The 17116-nt window shown below is 43.1% G+C and overlaps 1 protein-coding gene across 11 annotated transcripts in view; it reads right to left on the bottom strand.

The window, feature by feature from the left end:
* TMEM241 (transmembrane protein 241) overlaps positions 1-17116 on the bottom strand; it is a 113165-nt gene that overhangs the window by 70669 nt on the left and 25380 nt on the right. For all 11 annotated transcript variants that reach the window (XM_043889076.1, XM_043889081.1, XM_043889080.1 and 8 more), the window contains one exon: positions 12292-12373. In XM_043889076.1, coding sequence (XP_043745011.1) covers positions 12292-12373 — 82 coding nt within the window. The remainder of the gene's footprint in view (positions 1-12291; positions 12374-17116) is intronic.

Here is a 17116-nt window from a genome sequence, read left to right as displayed (position 1 = left end):
CCCAGAAATTGGAAGAGGCGAGGCCCGGATTCTCCCCAAGAGCCTCTGGAGGGAGCACAGCCGTTTCAGAACCCTGGCCTCCAGAACTGGGAGAGAATAAGTTTCTGTTGTTTTAAGTCACCCAGGGATGTAGTAATTTGTCACAGTAGCTACAGGAAACTAACAGAAGGAATCCCCAGACGGCGGCCTGAACCTGGTAGTGGCTGTGGAGATGAAGAAAAGTGGACACAGGAGGGAAACATTTAGGAGACTAAAGTCAATGGTGGAATAACTGGGATCAACACTGTAACCCCCAAAAAAGGGGGAGAAGGAGAAAATATTTTTAAAATGTTACACTCCAGTGGGACAAACCTAGGTTGCATATTAAAAAGCAGAGATATCACTTTACCGACAGAGTTCCATATAGTCAAAGCTAGGGTTTTTCCAGTAGTCATGTATGGATGTGAGAGTTGGACCATAAAGAAGGCCGAGCACCAAAGAACTGATGCTTTCAAATTGTGGTGCTGGAGAAGACTCTTGAGAGTCTCTTGGACAGCAAGGAGATCAAACCAGTTGATCCTAAAGGCAATCAGTCCTGAATATTCATTGGAAGGACCAATGCTGAAGCTGAAGCTCCAACACTTTGGCCACCTGATGTGAAGAGCTGACTCATTGGAAAAGACCCTGATGATGGGAAAGATTGAAGGCAAAAGGAGAAAGGGGCAACAGAGGATGAGATGGTTAGATAGCCTCACTGACTCAACAGACGTGAACTTGAGCAAACTCTGGGAGATGGTGAAGGATGGGGGAAACTGGCATGCTGCAGTCCATGGGGTTGCAAAGAGTTGGACACAACTTAAAGACTGGACAACAAGCAGTGGGCTGTCAAGATACACAGAGTACCCACTGCACACTGACTATTGCCGGGCTGTTTGCTAAGAACAGCAGTCTTTCCTAATTTGACAGATGATCTTGACAAGGCCAAGGGAGGGATTGAAGGGCAAGGGATATTTGCTATTATCTTTGTTGTTGCCACTGGTGATGTTTCCTGGAAAGCAGAAGAAAATCAAGAATATGCATGGGTTTTGGCATCAGCCTGGGTTTCAGGCTCCAGCTCCACCATCTGCTCATGGAGCAGGGCACTCATCCAAACAGTTTGCTCCTCTGTAGTATGAGGATAACAATACCTACAACCTGAAGCTATTGGGAGGAAGGTGGAAACCATGCAGGAGCCCTGCATGAAGGCTGTCAGTGTTAACGGGTACTAAGCCTCCACTCAGTGGTGTCGATTGAGGACAGCTAAGAAGACAGAACAGAAAATCTATAGGTTAATCCTGTGGTACATGACAGTGAAAATAAAAGGGCCATCTGAGCTGAGAAATTGTTCCTGCTTCGAGGACCCTTAAGTGGGTCTTTAAGCAGATGCTACTGTCCTATCACTTCCAGGTGGATTTATTCTTAACTTTGGGGAGGATATATTTTTACCTTGTCATTAAGACTTTTATAATTTTATAGCTCTGCCCTATTTTAGTATTTTGTTCTAACTCACACTGTTTCATTTCATTCTGAGCTCTTACCTTACATTTTTCTTCCTTTTTTTTTAATGTTTTCTACTCTTTTTCGTTGAAAGTTCAACTCAACTCTTTTTTTCCCTTTAAAATCATAATTATTTCCTATGTTTTTCATCTTTTGTGCCTCTTTTTATTCCTCTTAAGCTTTTATGTTTCCTATTATGTTTTATGTATTTTAAGATTACTAGAGATTTTTTTAACTGGCCTCATCCATTAGGTTCATGTTGGGAAAACTTGGGCCCTGGCCTTCCAGGTCTGAGCCTAAGAAGACAGAACAGAAAATCTTTAGGTTAATCCTGCAGTACATGACAGTGAAAATAAAAGGCCCACCTAGATCATATTTATTTAAAATTAAGACCTGATCCCTGGGTCAGGAAGATCCCCTGGAAAAACAAACTGGATCCCACTCCAGTATTCTTGCCTGGGAAATCCCATGGACAGAGGAGCCTGGCAGGCAGGCTACAGTCCATGGGGTCACAAAGAGTTAGATAAGACTGAGCGACTGAGCACACAACAAGAAGACCTGATTTTACATGTTTTTGCCTCCTTGACTATAAAACCAGAAAGGAGATGAGATTTAGGATTGACTCAAAGAGTAGGACACGACTGAGCGACTTTCACTTTCACTAGACTCTAACTCTTGACCTCAAAGAGGTTTTATTTTCTCAATTTTATAAACCGTCAATAGGTTCCTCCATCGCCCTAGCAGAATCTGAGCAGATTCTGTAAAAGGATCTATCTGTACATATAGAACTGACCTTAAAGTTCACTAATAATAGGTACCAACAATGTGTCCAGCACAGTGCTAATTATTTTAATTGCATTCTCTTATTTAAATCATCTCTCAACAACTGTATCCATAGATGCTGTTACCCTGATTTACGAACAAGGAAACTGAAGCTCAGGGTGATGGGGCAGCTTGTTGGTGAGCTCACAGCTGGTTCAGGGTGGGACTCCAGGATTCCAACTGAGTAACAGCAAAGCCCACACTCCCAGACCTGATGTTTGTTGTTGTTTAGTCGCTAAGTCACATCTGACTCTTCTGTGATACCATGGACTGTAGCCCACCAGGCTCCTCTGTCCATGGGATTTCCCGGGCAAGAATATTGGAGTGAGTAGTCATTTCCTTCTCCAGGGGATCTTCCCAACCCAGGGAGAGAATCCATGTCTCCTACATTGGCAGGCGGGTTCTTCACTACTGAGCCACCAGGGAAGCCCCATCCTCGAAGTTGTAGGATCCAGGTTATGGCAAGCTCCCAGTGGAAGCTTCCTGGATCCACACCTGTACAAAGTCCATCACAACTGTGTATTGTTCCAAAATCTGCCAGTCTTCGTCCTCCAGTGATAAAACTGGTGTGATCTAAAACGGATGACCTTAGCGTAAACTCCATGTTTAAAGGGACATCATCCATTTCTACTTTAAAATGGTCTAATCTGAATTTCTCAAGCCATTTTTCTTGACTAAGGAGCTAGCAGACTTTAGAAACAGTAACTCTACCATTGACTTTTATAGGCCTCCAAAGAGATTTATCAAGAACAATACTAAGGCAATCTGCAACTTATAATTACTGACTTTCCCTTGGCCTCCACCTCTGTGTACCAAGCCTTAATCTGAACTATGCGATTAGTTCAAGAGACGCCAGTGACCAATTATTTCAGAAAACCTGCCCTTTACAGACTGAAGTTCAGTAGACCTACTTCTGTGAAATCAGACAAAAGTTGTGAGAAATGAGGACTTCCCTGGCTGTCTAGGGGTTAAGACTCCTCACTTCCACTGCAGGGGGCATGGGTTTGATTCCTGGTTGGGGAATTAAGGTCCCACAAGATACATGGTATGGCCAAAAAAAAAAAAAGTTCTGAGAAATGATAATAACAATAGTAACAGTCGAGATACCCTGAATGCTTCCTATGTGCCAGACTCCATCCTAACTGCTTTTACATGTTGAATCATCATAATAACCCTTTGAGAGAAACACTAAAATAACTTTCCTATTATACAGATGAGAAAAGGGAGGGAATATACCTTGATTCTCTTTTTAAACCTGCCTCTTAATAATCTGAAACCACTTTTAGACAACCTAGATACTAGCTTGCTGCTAAAGAGAACAGAAAATCAAGTCTGTTCTTCCACACTGTCAAGGCGCTAGGAATGGCCTCAATAACAAAAGGTCCCACCATCTTTCATTAGGAAAAATGGCCCAAGATCAACTACCATGAAACCCAAATCATCATTTTTGACATAAAACATAATTGACCAAGTTCAACTACACTGCAGTCCAATTCATTTCATGACTCAGGGGCATAATTTGCAACTAATTTATTCTTGGAGTCCATTCACTTAAAATTCAACATTTTGTCCATGCACCGTTGGAAATTTTTCTCTGGCTGTAAAAAGAAATCAGTAACTTTTACTTCAAATTTCTCATTATTCCCATGCTTCCCAGCGTGGAATTTTCAAGCCTTGATTGTTGTTTGTTCAGGTGTTGGGACTGACTTAAAACAGTTTTCTATGGAAAGCTCTGGCTCTGACCACAGGCACGGCCTCGGGTCCCTCTGCAGGAGTGTGGATGGCTCGCTTAGCCAAGCTGTGGGTTGGCTTCTTAGTTTTGTAGAACATCAATCCTACCTTCAATTTGGATGTGTGTGACTTCAATCTACAATATATTATAGAATAATTCATTGCCAGGTTCTTGCCAAAGAATATACCTTTGAACACTTGTCTGCCTAGTTTTTTATCAAAATCATGCCTGCAGAAATAAATGTTCCTAAAGGAAAGGAGTGAGATAATTGCAGAGCAGCAGTTTTAACCCCAGAGAACTGTTCCTACTGAACCATGCTGTCATCATGCTACCAAACGGACTAGGAATCCCAGAAACTAGGTTACCATTGGGTTTGTTATAAGAATGAGACCAAAGACCCTATGTGGCCAATCCTACCCATAATGAGGACTAAGTAACTGAGAGTCCCATGGGTAAAGAATCTGCCTATGATGCAGGAGACACAGGAGATGCGGGTTTGATCCCTGGGTTGGGAAGAGTCCCTGGGGAAGAAATGGCAAGCCACTTCAGTATTTTTGCCTGGGAAGTGCCAGGGACAGAGGAGCCTGGTGGGTTATAAAGTCCACTGGGTCGCAAAGAGTTGGACACAACTGAGCACAGAGCATACAGAAGGAACTGAGAGCAAAGAAGGACACTGCGTTTCTTCAGCAAAAGCTTGCATTTATCTTACAAGCATGCAGAGTCTTGTAACTTCTTTACTTCACTGCAAAAAGATAAAGAGCTGAAACCAACGCCCAATTATATTTGTTTCATAAGATGCTATAGCATAAATTTCTATGTACTAAGTCTCTCTGTGGCCTTCTTCTATTTCCCTTGACCTAGATTTCTTTTATTTTTTCCATTTTAAGATTTTATTTGTTTATTATTTGTTTATTTATTTTACTTTATAATATTGTATTGGTTTTGCCATACATTGACTTGAATCCTCCATGGGTGTACATGTGTTCCCCATCCTGAACTCCCCTCCCAACTTCCTCCCCATCCCATCCCTCTGGTTCATCCCAGTGCACCAGCCCCGAGCACCCTGTCTCATGCATTGAACCTGAACTGGCAATTCGTTTCACATATGATAATTTACATGTTTCAATGCCATTCTCCCATATCATCCCGCCCTCGTCCTCTCCCACAGAGTCCAAAAGACTGTTCAATACATCTGTGTCTCTTTTGCTGTCTCGCATACAGGGTTATCGTTACCACCTTTCTAAATTCCATATATATGGGTTAGTATACTGTATTGGTGTTTTTCTTTCTGGCTTACTTCACTCTGTATAATGGGCTCCAGTTTCATCCATCTCATTAGAATTGACTCAAATGAATTCTTTTTAATGGCTGAGTAATATTCCATTGTGTATATGTACCACAGCTTTCTTATCCATTCATCTGCTGATGGGCATCTAGGTTGCTTCCATGTCCTGGCTATTACAAACAGTGCTGCGATGAACATTGGGGTGCACGTGTCTCTTTCAGATCTGGTTTCCTCAGTGTGTATGCCCAGAAGTGGGATTGCTGGGTCATATGGCAGTTCTATTTCCAGTTGTTTAAGGAATCTCCACCCTGTTCTCCACAGCGGCTGTACTAGTTTGCATTCCCACCAACAGTGTAAGAGGGTTCCCTTTTCTCCACACCCTCTCCAGCATTTATTGCTTGTAGACTTTTGGATAGCAGCCATCCTGACTGGCGTGTAATGGTACCTCATAGTGGTTTTGATTTGCATTTCTCTGATAATGAGTGATGTTGAGCATCTTTTCATGTGTTTGCTAGCCATCTGTATGTCTTCTTTGGAGAAATGTCTGTTTAGTTCTTTGGCCCACTTTTTGATTGGGTCTTCTTCCTTGTTAAGCCCCCAGTAGTAGACTCCCCAATAAAATATTTGCTGAATAGAGAGCCCCAAAAATAATCTTGCCTTAATTCTATCATTTGGTTGTGAGTTTAAGGTGGAAAAATCAATAAAGAATGTCCCCACCTTGCCTTTGCAGAGTTAAGTCAGCTTCCTCTCAGGAGGTACACATCAGAAGAAAGGCTTCAAAGTCTTGTTGGATAAAGGAGGCCTTTATGGAGCAAAGCACCTCCATAAGTGTTTTGCATAACAACACGCCCACGGATTTTAACTGAGTGCTTTCTCCCCCAGTTCCTCGTGGATCCATGAAACTGACAGCTTGGCACCAGCATGTTGATACCTGTTTTCCATCTAAGACAAGCTGTACAAGTACCTCATGTTTCATCCACTCTGTTGTAGATTTTTAAGCAACTATGTAAAAACAAAAAAACTCAGAAAACAAAGAAAAGATGCTGGGTTGAGTTATTTCACTAAAAAAGAAAAAAATAAGTGTCTCCTTTCTGTCTTCTTCCTCCTCTAGCCAGGTGTATTTGGTTTGGGGTTGTTTCGCTTTGCTTGGTGTTTGAAATGCAGCAACTTCTTTCTGCCCATGAAAAAAATCTGTGTTCTAGGTCAGGGCCATTAAAATTGCAGTCCCCTCAGACGAAAAGGAGCTCCAGGGACTTCCCTGGTGGTCCAGTGACTAAAGACTCCGCTCTCCCAATGCAGGGGGCCCAGATCAGGGAAATAGATCCAGCCTGCTGCATTTAAGATCGAAGATCTCTCACTTTCAAACTAAGACCCAGAGCAGCCAAATAAATAAATTAAATTTTTTTTAAAAAAAGACAATAAGGAGCTCACACACAGAATGTAAGTCGGTGCACTGCTTCCTTCTTCAAAAAGTATGGCTGTGAAAAAAAAAAAAGCCAGCTCAACTAAACAATGTGTTTAGCGCCAAGCTTGATGTTCACTCTGGCACAGTCTGCTTAGGGCCAGGTAACAAGAGCTCTTGATGAAAGTGAAAGAGGAGAGTGAAAAAGTTGACTTAAAGATCAACATTCAGAAAACTAAGATCATGGCATCCAGTCCCATCACTTCATGGCAAATAGATGTGGAAATAGTGGAAACAGTGGCAGACTTTATTTTTGGGGGGCTCCAAAATCACTGCAGATTGTGACTGCAGCCATGAAATTAAAAGATGCTTACTCCTTGGAAGAAAAGTTATGACCAACCTAGACAGCATATTAAAAAGCAGAGACATTACTTTGCCAACAAAGGTCCGTCTAGTCAAGGCTATGGTTTTTCCAGTAGTCATGTATGGATGTGAGAGTTGGACTGTGAAGAAAGCTGAGCACGGAAGAATTGATGCTTTTGAACTGTGGTGTTGGAGAAGATTCTTGAGAGTCCCTTGGACTGCAAGGAGATCCAACCAGTCCATCCTAAAGGAGATCAATCCTGAGTGTTCACTGGAAGGACTGACGTTGAAGCTGAAACTCCAATACTTTGGCCACCTGATGTGAAGAACTGACTCATTGGAAAAGACTCTGATGCTGGGAAAGATTGAAGGCAGGAGGAGAAGGGGAAGACAGAGGATGAGATGGTTGGATGGCATCACTGACACAATGGACATGAGTTTGGGTAGACTCTGGGAGTTGGTGATGGATAGGGAGGCCTGGCGTGCTGCAGTGCATGGGGTTGCAAAGAGTTGGACACAACTGAGCAACTGAACTGAACTGAACAAGAGCTCATAGGCTGTCACCGCCTGTGGACTACACTTGAAGAGGCACTGCTCCAGGTTAGAGAGCTCTCCATGTGCCTGAGACATACAGGACTGACATTTACAATGGACTTTTGAGGGTTTATTGGCTACCTCATCTCCTGATCCCTTTCTTTGATGAAACACCCCAATATCGAGGATGTGCCTCCTTCTTTATCAGTCTATGGGTGTGGGTGGGGATCCTGTGTGACCAGGGCTGGCCAAATAGTGTTCTCGGTCTTTCCAGTCACGGTGAATGGTTCAGGGAGGACATGATCCAGGGCCGGCCAATCAGCATAACTCCATCCTGGTTAGTTTTTAGTTTTTAGACCTGGGATGGGCAGTGGCCCTAACTGATGCAATCAGAGTGAATCCTGGAAATTATGCAGAAGCTGCAAAGAAGACAGTCTTTTTCCATTAGACTTGAAGTTGTAAGGATGTGAGCCTGGAATCAACAAGACTCATGAGGGGAAAGCTGAACTGTGAGATGAAGCAAAGACAGAGCAGAACTGACAGACAGATAGCATCTGGATTCTGAGTAGGTCTCTGGAATCTCTCTAACAGTTCAGTTCAGTCGCTCAGTCGTGTCTGACTCTTTGCGACCTCATGAACCGCAGCACACCAGGCCTCCCTGTCCATCACCAACTCCCAGAGTCCACCCAAACCCATGTCCATAGAGTCGGTGATGCCATCCAACCATCTCATCCTCTGTCGTCCTCTTCTCCTCCTGCCCTCAATCTTTCCCAGCATCAGGGTCTTTTCCAATGAGTCAGTTCTTCGCATGAGGTGGCCAAAGTATTGGAGTTTCAGCTTCAACATCAGTCCTTCCAGTGAACACCCAGGACTGATCTCCTTTAGGATAGACTGGTTGGATCTCCTCCCAGTCCAAGAGACTCTCAAGAGTCTTCTCCAACACCACAGTTCAAATCTCTCAATCAAGCCATGCCTAAAGCAGTTTCTAACGGATGACTTTTCATTAATGTAAACCAGGAGATTTCGCCTTTGCTCAGAACAGTTGGTGAGCTTTCTAGCACTTGCAACCATAAGAGTCTCAAGTCTATGCAAGACTATTATACCCAGGGCTCATTTGAAAATCCACATACACTGACCCTAAAAAGACAAATCAGAAAAGGTGAAAGGTGGGGAGTCAGAAGAGCTTTCCATTAGGTGCAGAAAGTCTTGGTAACTTGCCACACCTAAGTTCCTTCCTCTGTCAGGTGACTGGAAGAACCCCACGGAGAGATACAAAGGAAATCACTCCAGAAACATATGAAAAAGCACCATACAAGCAAAAAATCATCATCATTATTAACATGACACCTTGCTTATTCAAACTAAAAAATTGTGGGATCCATAACTATCCAGAGCATACAAAAAATTTTACAAGCTTTTGTACAACTATAGATTTTTTTTTCCCCAAACAAATCCTATACTCTATGGTTGGAGAAGCAGCTCCCCCTACAGGCCAGAGGGCATAAAGTGAGGCCGCAGACCCAAGGAGCCCGACCGCATCAAGATGGGCAGTGGTGAGCCAGCCTGGCCCCTATTCCAGGATCAGTACCCACCAACGCGGTGTGGCGGCTCACCTCTTAGGTCAGTCAGGCTGTTCTCTCCCCCATCACACACAACATCCCACTTACTCAAGCTTATGAATCACGAAAGAAAAATGATGATTTCATTTAGAAATTACCAGTACTAATTCTCAACCGCTATTTTGCAACCTCGGAGTTGTCCTTAACAACGCTATCATTATCCAGAGAGGCAGATTTTGTTTGTTTTTGAGAACAGCTACCATAACACGTTTTCATATCTGACTTCTAAGGAGCCAGCACACAATAAACTTTATGTTAAAAAACAATATTGTTTTGGAACTTCCCTGGCAGTCTAGTGGTTAAGACTCCATGCTTCCAATACAGGGGGGTGCAGATTCAACTCCTGGAGGAGGACTAAGATCCCACATGCCATGCATCATGGCCAAAAAAAAAAAAAACTAAATTATTTGGAGAAACATCATGGCTTAGGTAGCGATGACCGCTCCCAACAAGTCTGAACCTCTTCAGCCTCTCCCCCAGGAGACCATCGCAGTTGGCCAACCCTCTGATCCTTGGCAGGCTTCCCTGGTAGCTTAGCTGGTAAAGAATCTGCCTGCAATGCAGGAGATTCTGGTTCAATTCCTGAGTTGGGAAGATGCCCTGGAGACAGGATAGGCTACCCACTCCAGTATTCTTGGGCTTCCCTAGTAGCTGGTGGTTTAGATGGTAAAGAAAGTGAAAGTCGCTTAGTCATATCCAACTCTTTGTGACTCCATGGACTATACAGTCCATGGAATTCTCCAGGCCAGAATTCTGGAGTAGGTAGCTGTTCCCTTCTCCAGGGGATCTTCCCAACCCAGGGATCAAACCCAGGTCTCCTGCATTGCAGACAGATTCTTTACCAGCTGAACCATGAGGGAAGCCCAAGGTTCGATCCCTGGGTTGGGAAGATCCCTTGGAGGAGGGCATAGCAACCTACTCCAGTATTCTTGCCTGGAGAATCCCCATGGACAGAGGAGCCTTGTGGGCTACAGTCCATAGGGTTGAAAAGAGTTGGACACAACTGAGCGACTAAGCACACACACTGCTCCTTGGTAACCACGTGTGACCAAAAGGCCATGATCAAAAATGCCAATATGCGGACTTCCCTGGTGGTCCAGTGGCTAAGACTCCACATTCCCAATGCAGGGGGCCCAGGATCAGGGAGCTAGATTGCACATGCCAAACCTAAGAGTTCACATGATGGTGATTTAGTTGCTAAGTGGTGTCTGGCTCTTGCAACCCCATGAGGTGTAGCCCAACAGGCTCTGTTCATGGGATTCTCCAGGCAAGAATACTGGAGTGGGTTGCCATTTTCTTCTCCAGGGGATCTTCCTGACCCAGGGACTGAACTCGAGTCTCCTGCATTGCAGGCAGATTCTTTACTGAATGAACCACCAGGGAAGCCCTAAGAGTTCGAATAACGCAACTAAAGATCCCACATGCTGAAACTAAGACCCTGAACAGCCAAATAAATAAATAAATAAATATTTTTTAAAAATAATAATTTTTTAAATGCTGATATGCCAGAGGAGATGCAACAGGACTTGGTGGAGTGTGCTACTCAGGCATTGGAGACATATAATCAGAGAAGGACATTGCTGCCCACATCAAGAAGGTGTCTGACAAGAAGTACACCCCACCCGGCAGAGCATCATGGGGAGGAACTTTGCCGGTTACGTGACACATGAAACCAAACACTTCATCGACTTCTACCTGGGCCAAGGGGCCATTTTCTGGTTCAAATCTGGTTTAAAGCATGGACTGGGCCACATACCAAGTGATCCATCCAAAAACAAGGACTGCAGCCTAAATTCCAAATACCAGAGACTGAAATCTTCAGTCTTGCTTAAGGGAACACCTTGATCTCTGAACCTTTATTGTGTTGTTTTGCCCAGAACATTTTCTGTACTAGTTTGTTGTGGTTATACTGCAACTAGCAAAATAGCTTACATCTGTACTTATTTTCTATTCCATACCTCTCTGCCCCATGTTTTTTCTCCTGAAAATCTATTCCTTTACCGAAATAAATCAGTTGGAGAAGTATGCATTTAAAACAGAAAACTAAATTGTGTGAAAAGTTTGCATTTTTCCAACATCAGAATACAATCATTTTCTGATAGATAAAAGTAGTAATTAGGGGATTTTAAAAGGGAAGAGGTCTTAACACCGTTCCTGATTTTTAAGCCACATTCTGACTCTGGTCAATAGTGATATTTGAGGGCTCTCTTTTGGTGGCAAAATAAATTTCTGGAGTTCCACATACTATATAATGTAACTGGAAGGAATCTGTTCCTCACAGTAGCCTCCTTTGAGGAGCTCAATTCTGGGGGCTGGGTGGGAGGACAGAATGAACACTTGTTTCACTAGGGTGCACGTGTCATGGGCATCAATTTCAGGCCAGGCATGTGCACCCACAAGTAAGCCCAGCGCTCTCAGGCAGCGTTACTGATGGGTGGGGTCACGGTCCCCGGAAGTAAAGAGCAGACTGAGCCCGCCCTCCCTGCTCCCAAGGACAGGCTGCATTCACACAGAGCAGGCTCCACAAATATCCCTACTCTGTCTTTCTGAGTCTCCACCTGTGTCTCTCTATTTCATAATACAAGTCTGTCCTTCCCTGTTACGTGTGTGTATTAGTCACTCAGTTGTGTCTGACTCTTTGCGATCCCATGGACTATAGCCCACCAGGCTCCTCTGCCCATGGGATTTCTCAGGCAGGAATACTGGAGCGGGTAGCCATTTCCTTCTCCAGGAGATCTTCCTGATTCAGGGATCGAACCCAGGTCTCCTGCATTGCAGGCAGATTCTTTACCATCTGAGCTATAGGGAAGTCCCTTCCCTGTTACGTGGTTCCCTTCAATTCAGGAGGAGGGGGTAAAAGGCTCCACATTGGCCTCAGCCCGAAGACTAGTTCTCCAATCTAGCTGTACCATCGTTAAAGCTGATGCTCTGTACACTATTGATCCGAGGTGCAACCAGTTAAAAGGCAGAGAGGAAGATGAGAAAAGGACTGTCCCACCTCAAAGGCTCTCACACTTACCAGTCTGGACAGTGCTCTGGAACCAGCATAGATGATACCCACAAATAGCACTGAAGCAGGAAGCCATGTCAAAACATCAGATCTGAAAAAGAGGGAAAGAGGCCATAATATTTCTGTCCAAAAGACCTCCCTGGAAGATATGACCCTCCTATACACCAAATACAGCACCCGTGGTTGTCTAAGCATCCCCAGGTGACTGGTGAAGCCTGACACAGTCTGTATCATCAAGCGGGATGAAGGCTGACCAAAACATTCTGCCTACAGCCCATCACTCAGCCAATGATGTGGTGTTACTGGCCCCACAATCAGCCACAGACGAGCTAGAGACAGAAAAAGACTTCCTGCAGGTTGGGAGACAGAACAGACCTGATTTTTTTTTGTTAAGGAGCAGTGAACATTATTCTTTGAAATTTAAGTAGCCAGATGCTTTGAAGCCACACCAAATTCCTTTTAAATTTTTTTAAAAGCTATTTACCCAGCAAAGGGCTTCCCCAATGGCTCAGCAGGTAAAGAATTTGCCTGCAGTGCAGGAGACATAAGAGGTGCAGGTTCAATCCCTGGGTTGGGAAGATCCCCTGGAGGAGGAAAAGGACAATCCGGTCTAGTATTCCTGCTGAAAAGTCCCATGGACAAAGAAGCCTGGCAGGCTACAGTCTATGGGGTCTCAAGTGTCAGACACGACTGAGCCACTAAGCATGCACACACCTAGCAAGGTACCAAACAGCTCCATCGAACCACGAAAGGAGCCACAGTGTAAAAGGATGGAATTGAAACCAGACCTTGAACTTGAGCTGGGTGGCCATGTGCTAAGCCTCAACAGCTAACCTGGGATGCCAGTTCAAGAAATCTCTAAGGACTTCTCAAGGGCACATTTCTTCAATTACATTGTGGCCACACCAAGAACTGCTTTTTCAACTCAGCTGAGGGTCTTGCTCTCCTCAAGAAAAGCAAAATCCCAGGCTTTACGTAGAGCACACATTACTGATGTGTGCTTTCCCCATTAGTTACAAATGCATTCAGTTGGCTAATGCAAGTTCCCAGAGTCATTCTAATAATAAATATGAATTAATGAAAGCATTCCTGCAGGATATAATATAATAATCCAAGTAACTCAATGAACTGCTCTCCTCGGATGGTGCCTGTTCATGAAATGTTCTTTGTTAATTGGATTAACATGAGCAGGGACTTTATCTATCATCAGACCTGCTTTTTGCACAACCTCCCAGAAAATGCAGCATGGAAATGCTTTTAGTCTCAAATAAGGCCTTCAAACCCTACCTCCTGTACACATTCATTCAGCCAAAACTCATAGCAACTGCCAAGGTGCTCACAGCAGAGTTAATATTACCAGCATCACCACTGACATTGTTTGAGCCTTTCCTACAAACTAGGCCCGGTGCTAAATATTTTCTATGCTGTTATCATTTTAAAAATCTGCACAACAGGGACTTCCCTGGAGGTCCATCAGTCGGGAGTCTGCCTTCCAGTGCAGGGTATGTGGGTTCAAGCCCTGGTTGAGGAATTATGATCCTATATGCTGGGCGGTGTGGCCAAAATAAATAAACAAAAACAAAACAGTATTGACTGTTCAGCTTGAAAATACCACCAACATTTTTAAAATGTGTATTTTTTTTAAAAAAGAGAAAGTTTAGGCAAAATTAGAAGATATGTACAAATAAACATTTTTTTTTCTGGATGAAAATTGTCAGCAGACTCTGAAAAGCAACTGGGACCTCTGAAAAGGTTGTAATGCAAAGTTTTGAAACACAAAAAAATGAGGGAAAAATCTCTTAATTGTAGCAAAGTCTTTACCACCAAAGACTTGTCATCCCAAGTGAAGCCATCTTAGACTTCTGGACTCCAGAAGTGTAAGATAATAAATTTGTGTTATTTTTAAGTGGAAAAAAATTCTATCTCTGTAAGTACTATAAGTATGGAGCATGGCATAAGGTCTGACTAAATCTTCCTCCATATCTTACTACTAGAGTAGAATTTTTTTCCCTCAATAAAACATGTTTCTTTTTGTTATTAAAAAAAAAGAAAGGGGACTTCCCTGGTGGTCAGGTGGTTAAGACTTCGCCATCCAATGCAGGGGGTGCCAGTTAGACCCCTGGTTGGGGAGCTAAGATCCTACATGCCTCATGGACAAAAATCCAAAAAATGTACCACAGAAACAATATTGTAAGAAATTCAATAAAGACTTTTAAAAAAAAAAGAAAGAAAGAACTTCAACCAGAAAAAAAATATACACAGGCTGCTTCAGGAATTCTAATTTGGATCTCTGGCTTCCAGAGTTTTCACAACTGTGAGTGGGTCTCACAATATGGAGGGGTCAGACCTTTCAACAGCTACTGGGGCAGGTAAAATTCAGGACAATTGAACTTTCCATGATCTTCCAGGCAGTGTGGAGACAAGGTGAAGACACGAGCTGCGAGGGTGGTGCTTCTTAGCGTTTTTGTCATCTCTTAAAGCAGTTCTTTAAAATCCTTTCTTCAGGAAGAAAGGAAACTATAATTTTGACATCCTAGTTAGCTCAGCTAAAACTGAGGATTCTTTTCTCAGAAGATATAGCAGTAAGTGATGAAAATCATATCTAGTTCTGGGCACTGGAGACTATAATCTTGTAATAGTCACATGGTTGCCCAAGTCTCGGAAATTATGATTAGCTCTCTTCACTTCCAAGGACTGTTCCAGCAGTCAGCTAACTTTAACCAACAGCTCTAAGAGACTGACAGATTTCACTCACATCTCTGGGTGGGCTGTGCCCTGTCTTCTAGGTGGGGGTTATCTAGGGGTCATCAAGGTCATCTAGGGGTGGGGGCAGGAAGGATGCACAAATACAGAGCAGGGGGTTGTATGTAGTAGAAAGAATACGGTCAGGCAAACCTTCCTACTCAGCAGGTCTATATCCCAACTCTAAAGCCAGTTGGTTTTTACCCCAGCTCAAAAGCTAGTTTGCAGTGAAAGCTCACTTTTTTCATTTATAAAATAAGGATAATAATGTTCAAAAGGCTACTGAGATGATTAGCTAAGAGAATGAATAAGCAGCATCTGGGGCAGTGCACGGCACGTTAAAAACAATATTCAATAAATGTTCTGCTTCTGGGTTTTCCATACATAACTCCAAGGACAGGAGCCACTAGGAAAGATTGAGAGATCTGCCTAAATAAAATGGCCAAAAATATCATGAAGAAAATGAACTAACAAGATGATTAACAAACCAGGAAAAATATAGGCAACACATAAAAGTGGTTGGAGTTCAATATGCTTGATGTAGGATGAGTGTTTATAAATCAATGACAGAAGAACCAATTCCCCAAAAGAAAAAAGAAAAACAGTCAAATGACAAAAATAGGTTTTGTGTCTCTCTCTCATACCCATATACACACAAGAAATACAAATGGCCAATAAACATATGAAAAATTATTCAACGTCCATTATACTACAAGAATTTTAAAATTAAACAATGATATACTGGACTTTCCTGGTGATACAGAGGACAGGAAATCTGCTTGTTAATGCAGGGGACATGGGTTCGATCCCTGGTTCTTAAGGAGCAACTAAGCCCACGTGCCGCAACTACTGAGTCGATGTGCTGCAATTAGTGAAGCCCGCCTAGTTAGAGCCTGTGCTCTCTGCAACAAGAGAAGCACTACGATGAGAAGCCTAGGCACTGCAAGTAGAGTAGCATCTGCTCTTTGCAACAAGAGAAAGCCCAAGCATAGCCACAGAGACCCAGCAGAGCTAAAAATAAATAAATAAATAATTTAAAAACTAAGCCAATCTTTAAAAAAAAACAATAATATACCAAGTTTTGCCCAAGAAACTATCAGTTTTTAAAAAGTGATATGTAATAAAGGGGGTCATAAAATTAATGCCTTCATATACTGCTGTGGGATATGTGTGTAAGTGTTAGTCGCTCAGTATGTCCAACTCTTTGCGACCCCATGGACTGTAACCTGCCAGCCTCCTCTATCCATGGGATGGATTCTCCAGGCAGTAACACTGGAGTGGGTTGCCATTTCCTTCTGCAGGGGATCTTCCCAAGCCAGGGATTAAACCCAGGTCTCCTACACTGCAGGCGGATTCTTTACCACCTAAGCCATCAGGGAATCTAAATTGGTATTTTTCTGGAGGCTATGTACTTTATTATTTATTATTGCTGTTGAGGAAGTACTTAAAGATATCTATGATGATGTTTCCACTGACAAGTGGAATAAAACTGCATTGACCTCACTGTTGATCATCAAATATTCTTCAGCCTGTAGCCCTCACCCTCCAGATACCTGCATGGTTCACTCTTTCATGTACTCAGATCTCTACTCAAAAGTCATGTTATCCCTGAATCCTTCTTACTCATGCCATACAAAATAACAACCATCATCCCATCCACTGGCTCACACTTGGGCGCACACACATACACACCATCCACTTATCCAGCTCCACTTTTCTCTACACCTATCACATCATCCATTTACATTTCATTTGTTCCTTGTCCGTCTACCTCCATTAGAATATAGCAAGGGTTTTGGTTTGTTCTGTTCCTTGTTTATCCCATACACCTAAAACAATATCTGGCTTATACAATAGATGCTCACATATGTGCTGAATGAATCGCCATGAATTATTTTTGTAACTTAAAAAAAAAAGTTTTCACTGCTCTTGCTAATTCAGTGCAAAGCAACAAGATACATCAGGAAACTGAAGTCATGACCCTAATTCACATTTCTTCCTCTGCTTTTCTCAAGCCCTCAGAGACTGTTCCCAACAGAACTGTGGGTGCTTACAGCTACTCAGTTTCCAAGGACAGGGATGAAAGCAAAAA

Source organism: Cervus elaphus, chromosome 27 (genome assembly GCF_910594005.1).
Source record: "Cervus elaphus chromosome 27, mCerEla1.1, whole genome shotgun sequence".
In the NCBI taxonomy this organism is placed as follows: domain Eukaryota; kingdom Metazoa; phylum Chordata; class Mammalia; order Artiodactyla; family Cervidae; genus Cervus; species Cervus elaphus.
This window is presented reverse-complemented; position numbering and strand designations above follow the sequence as displayed.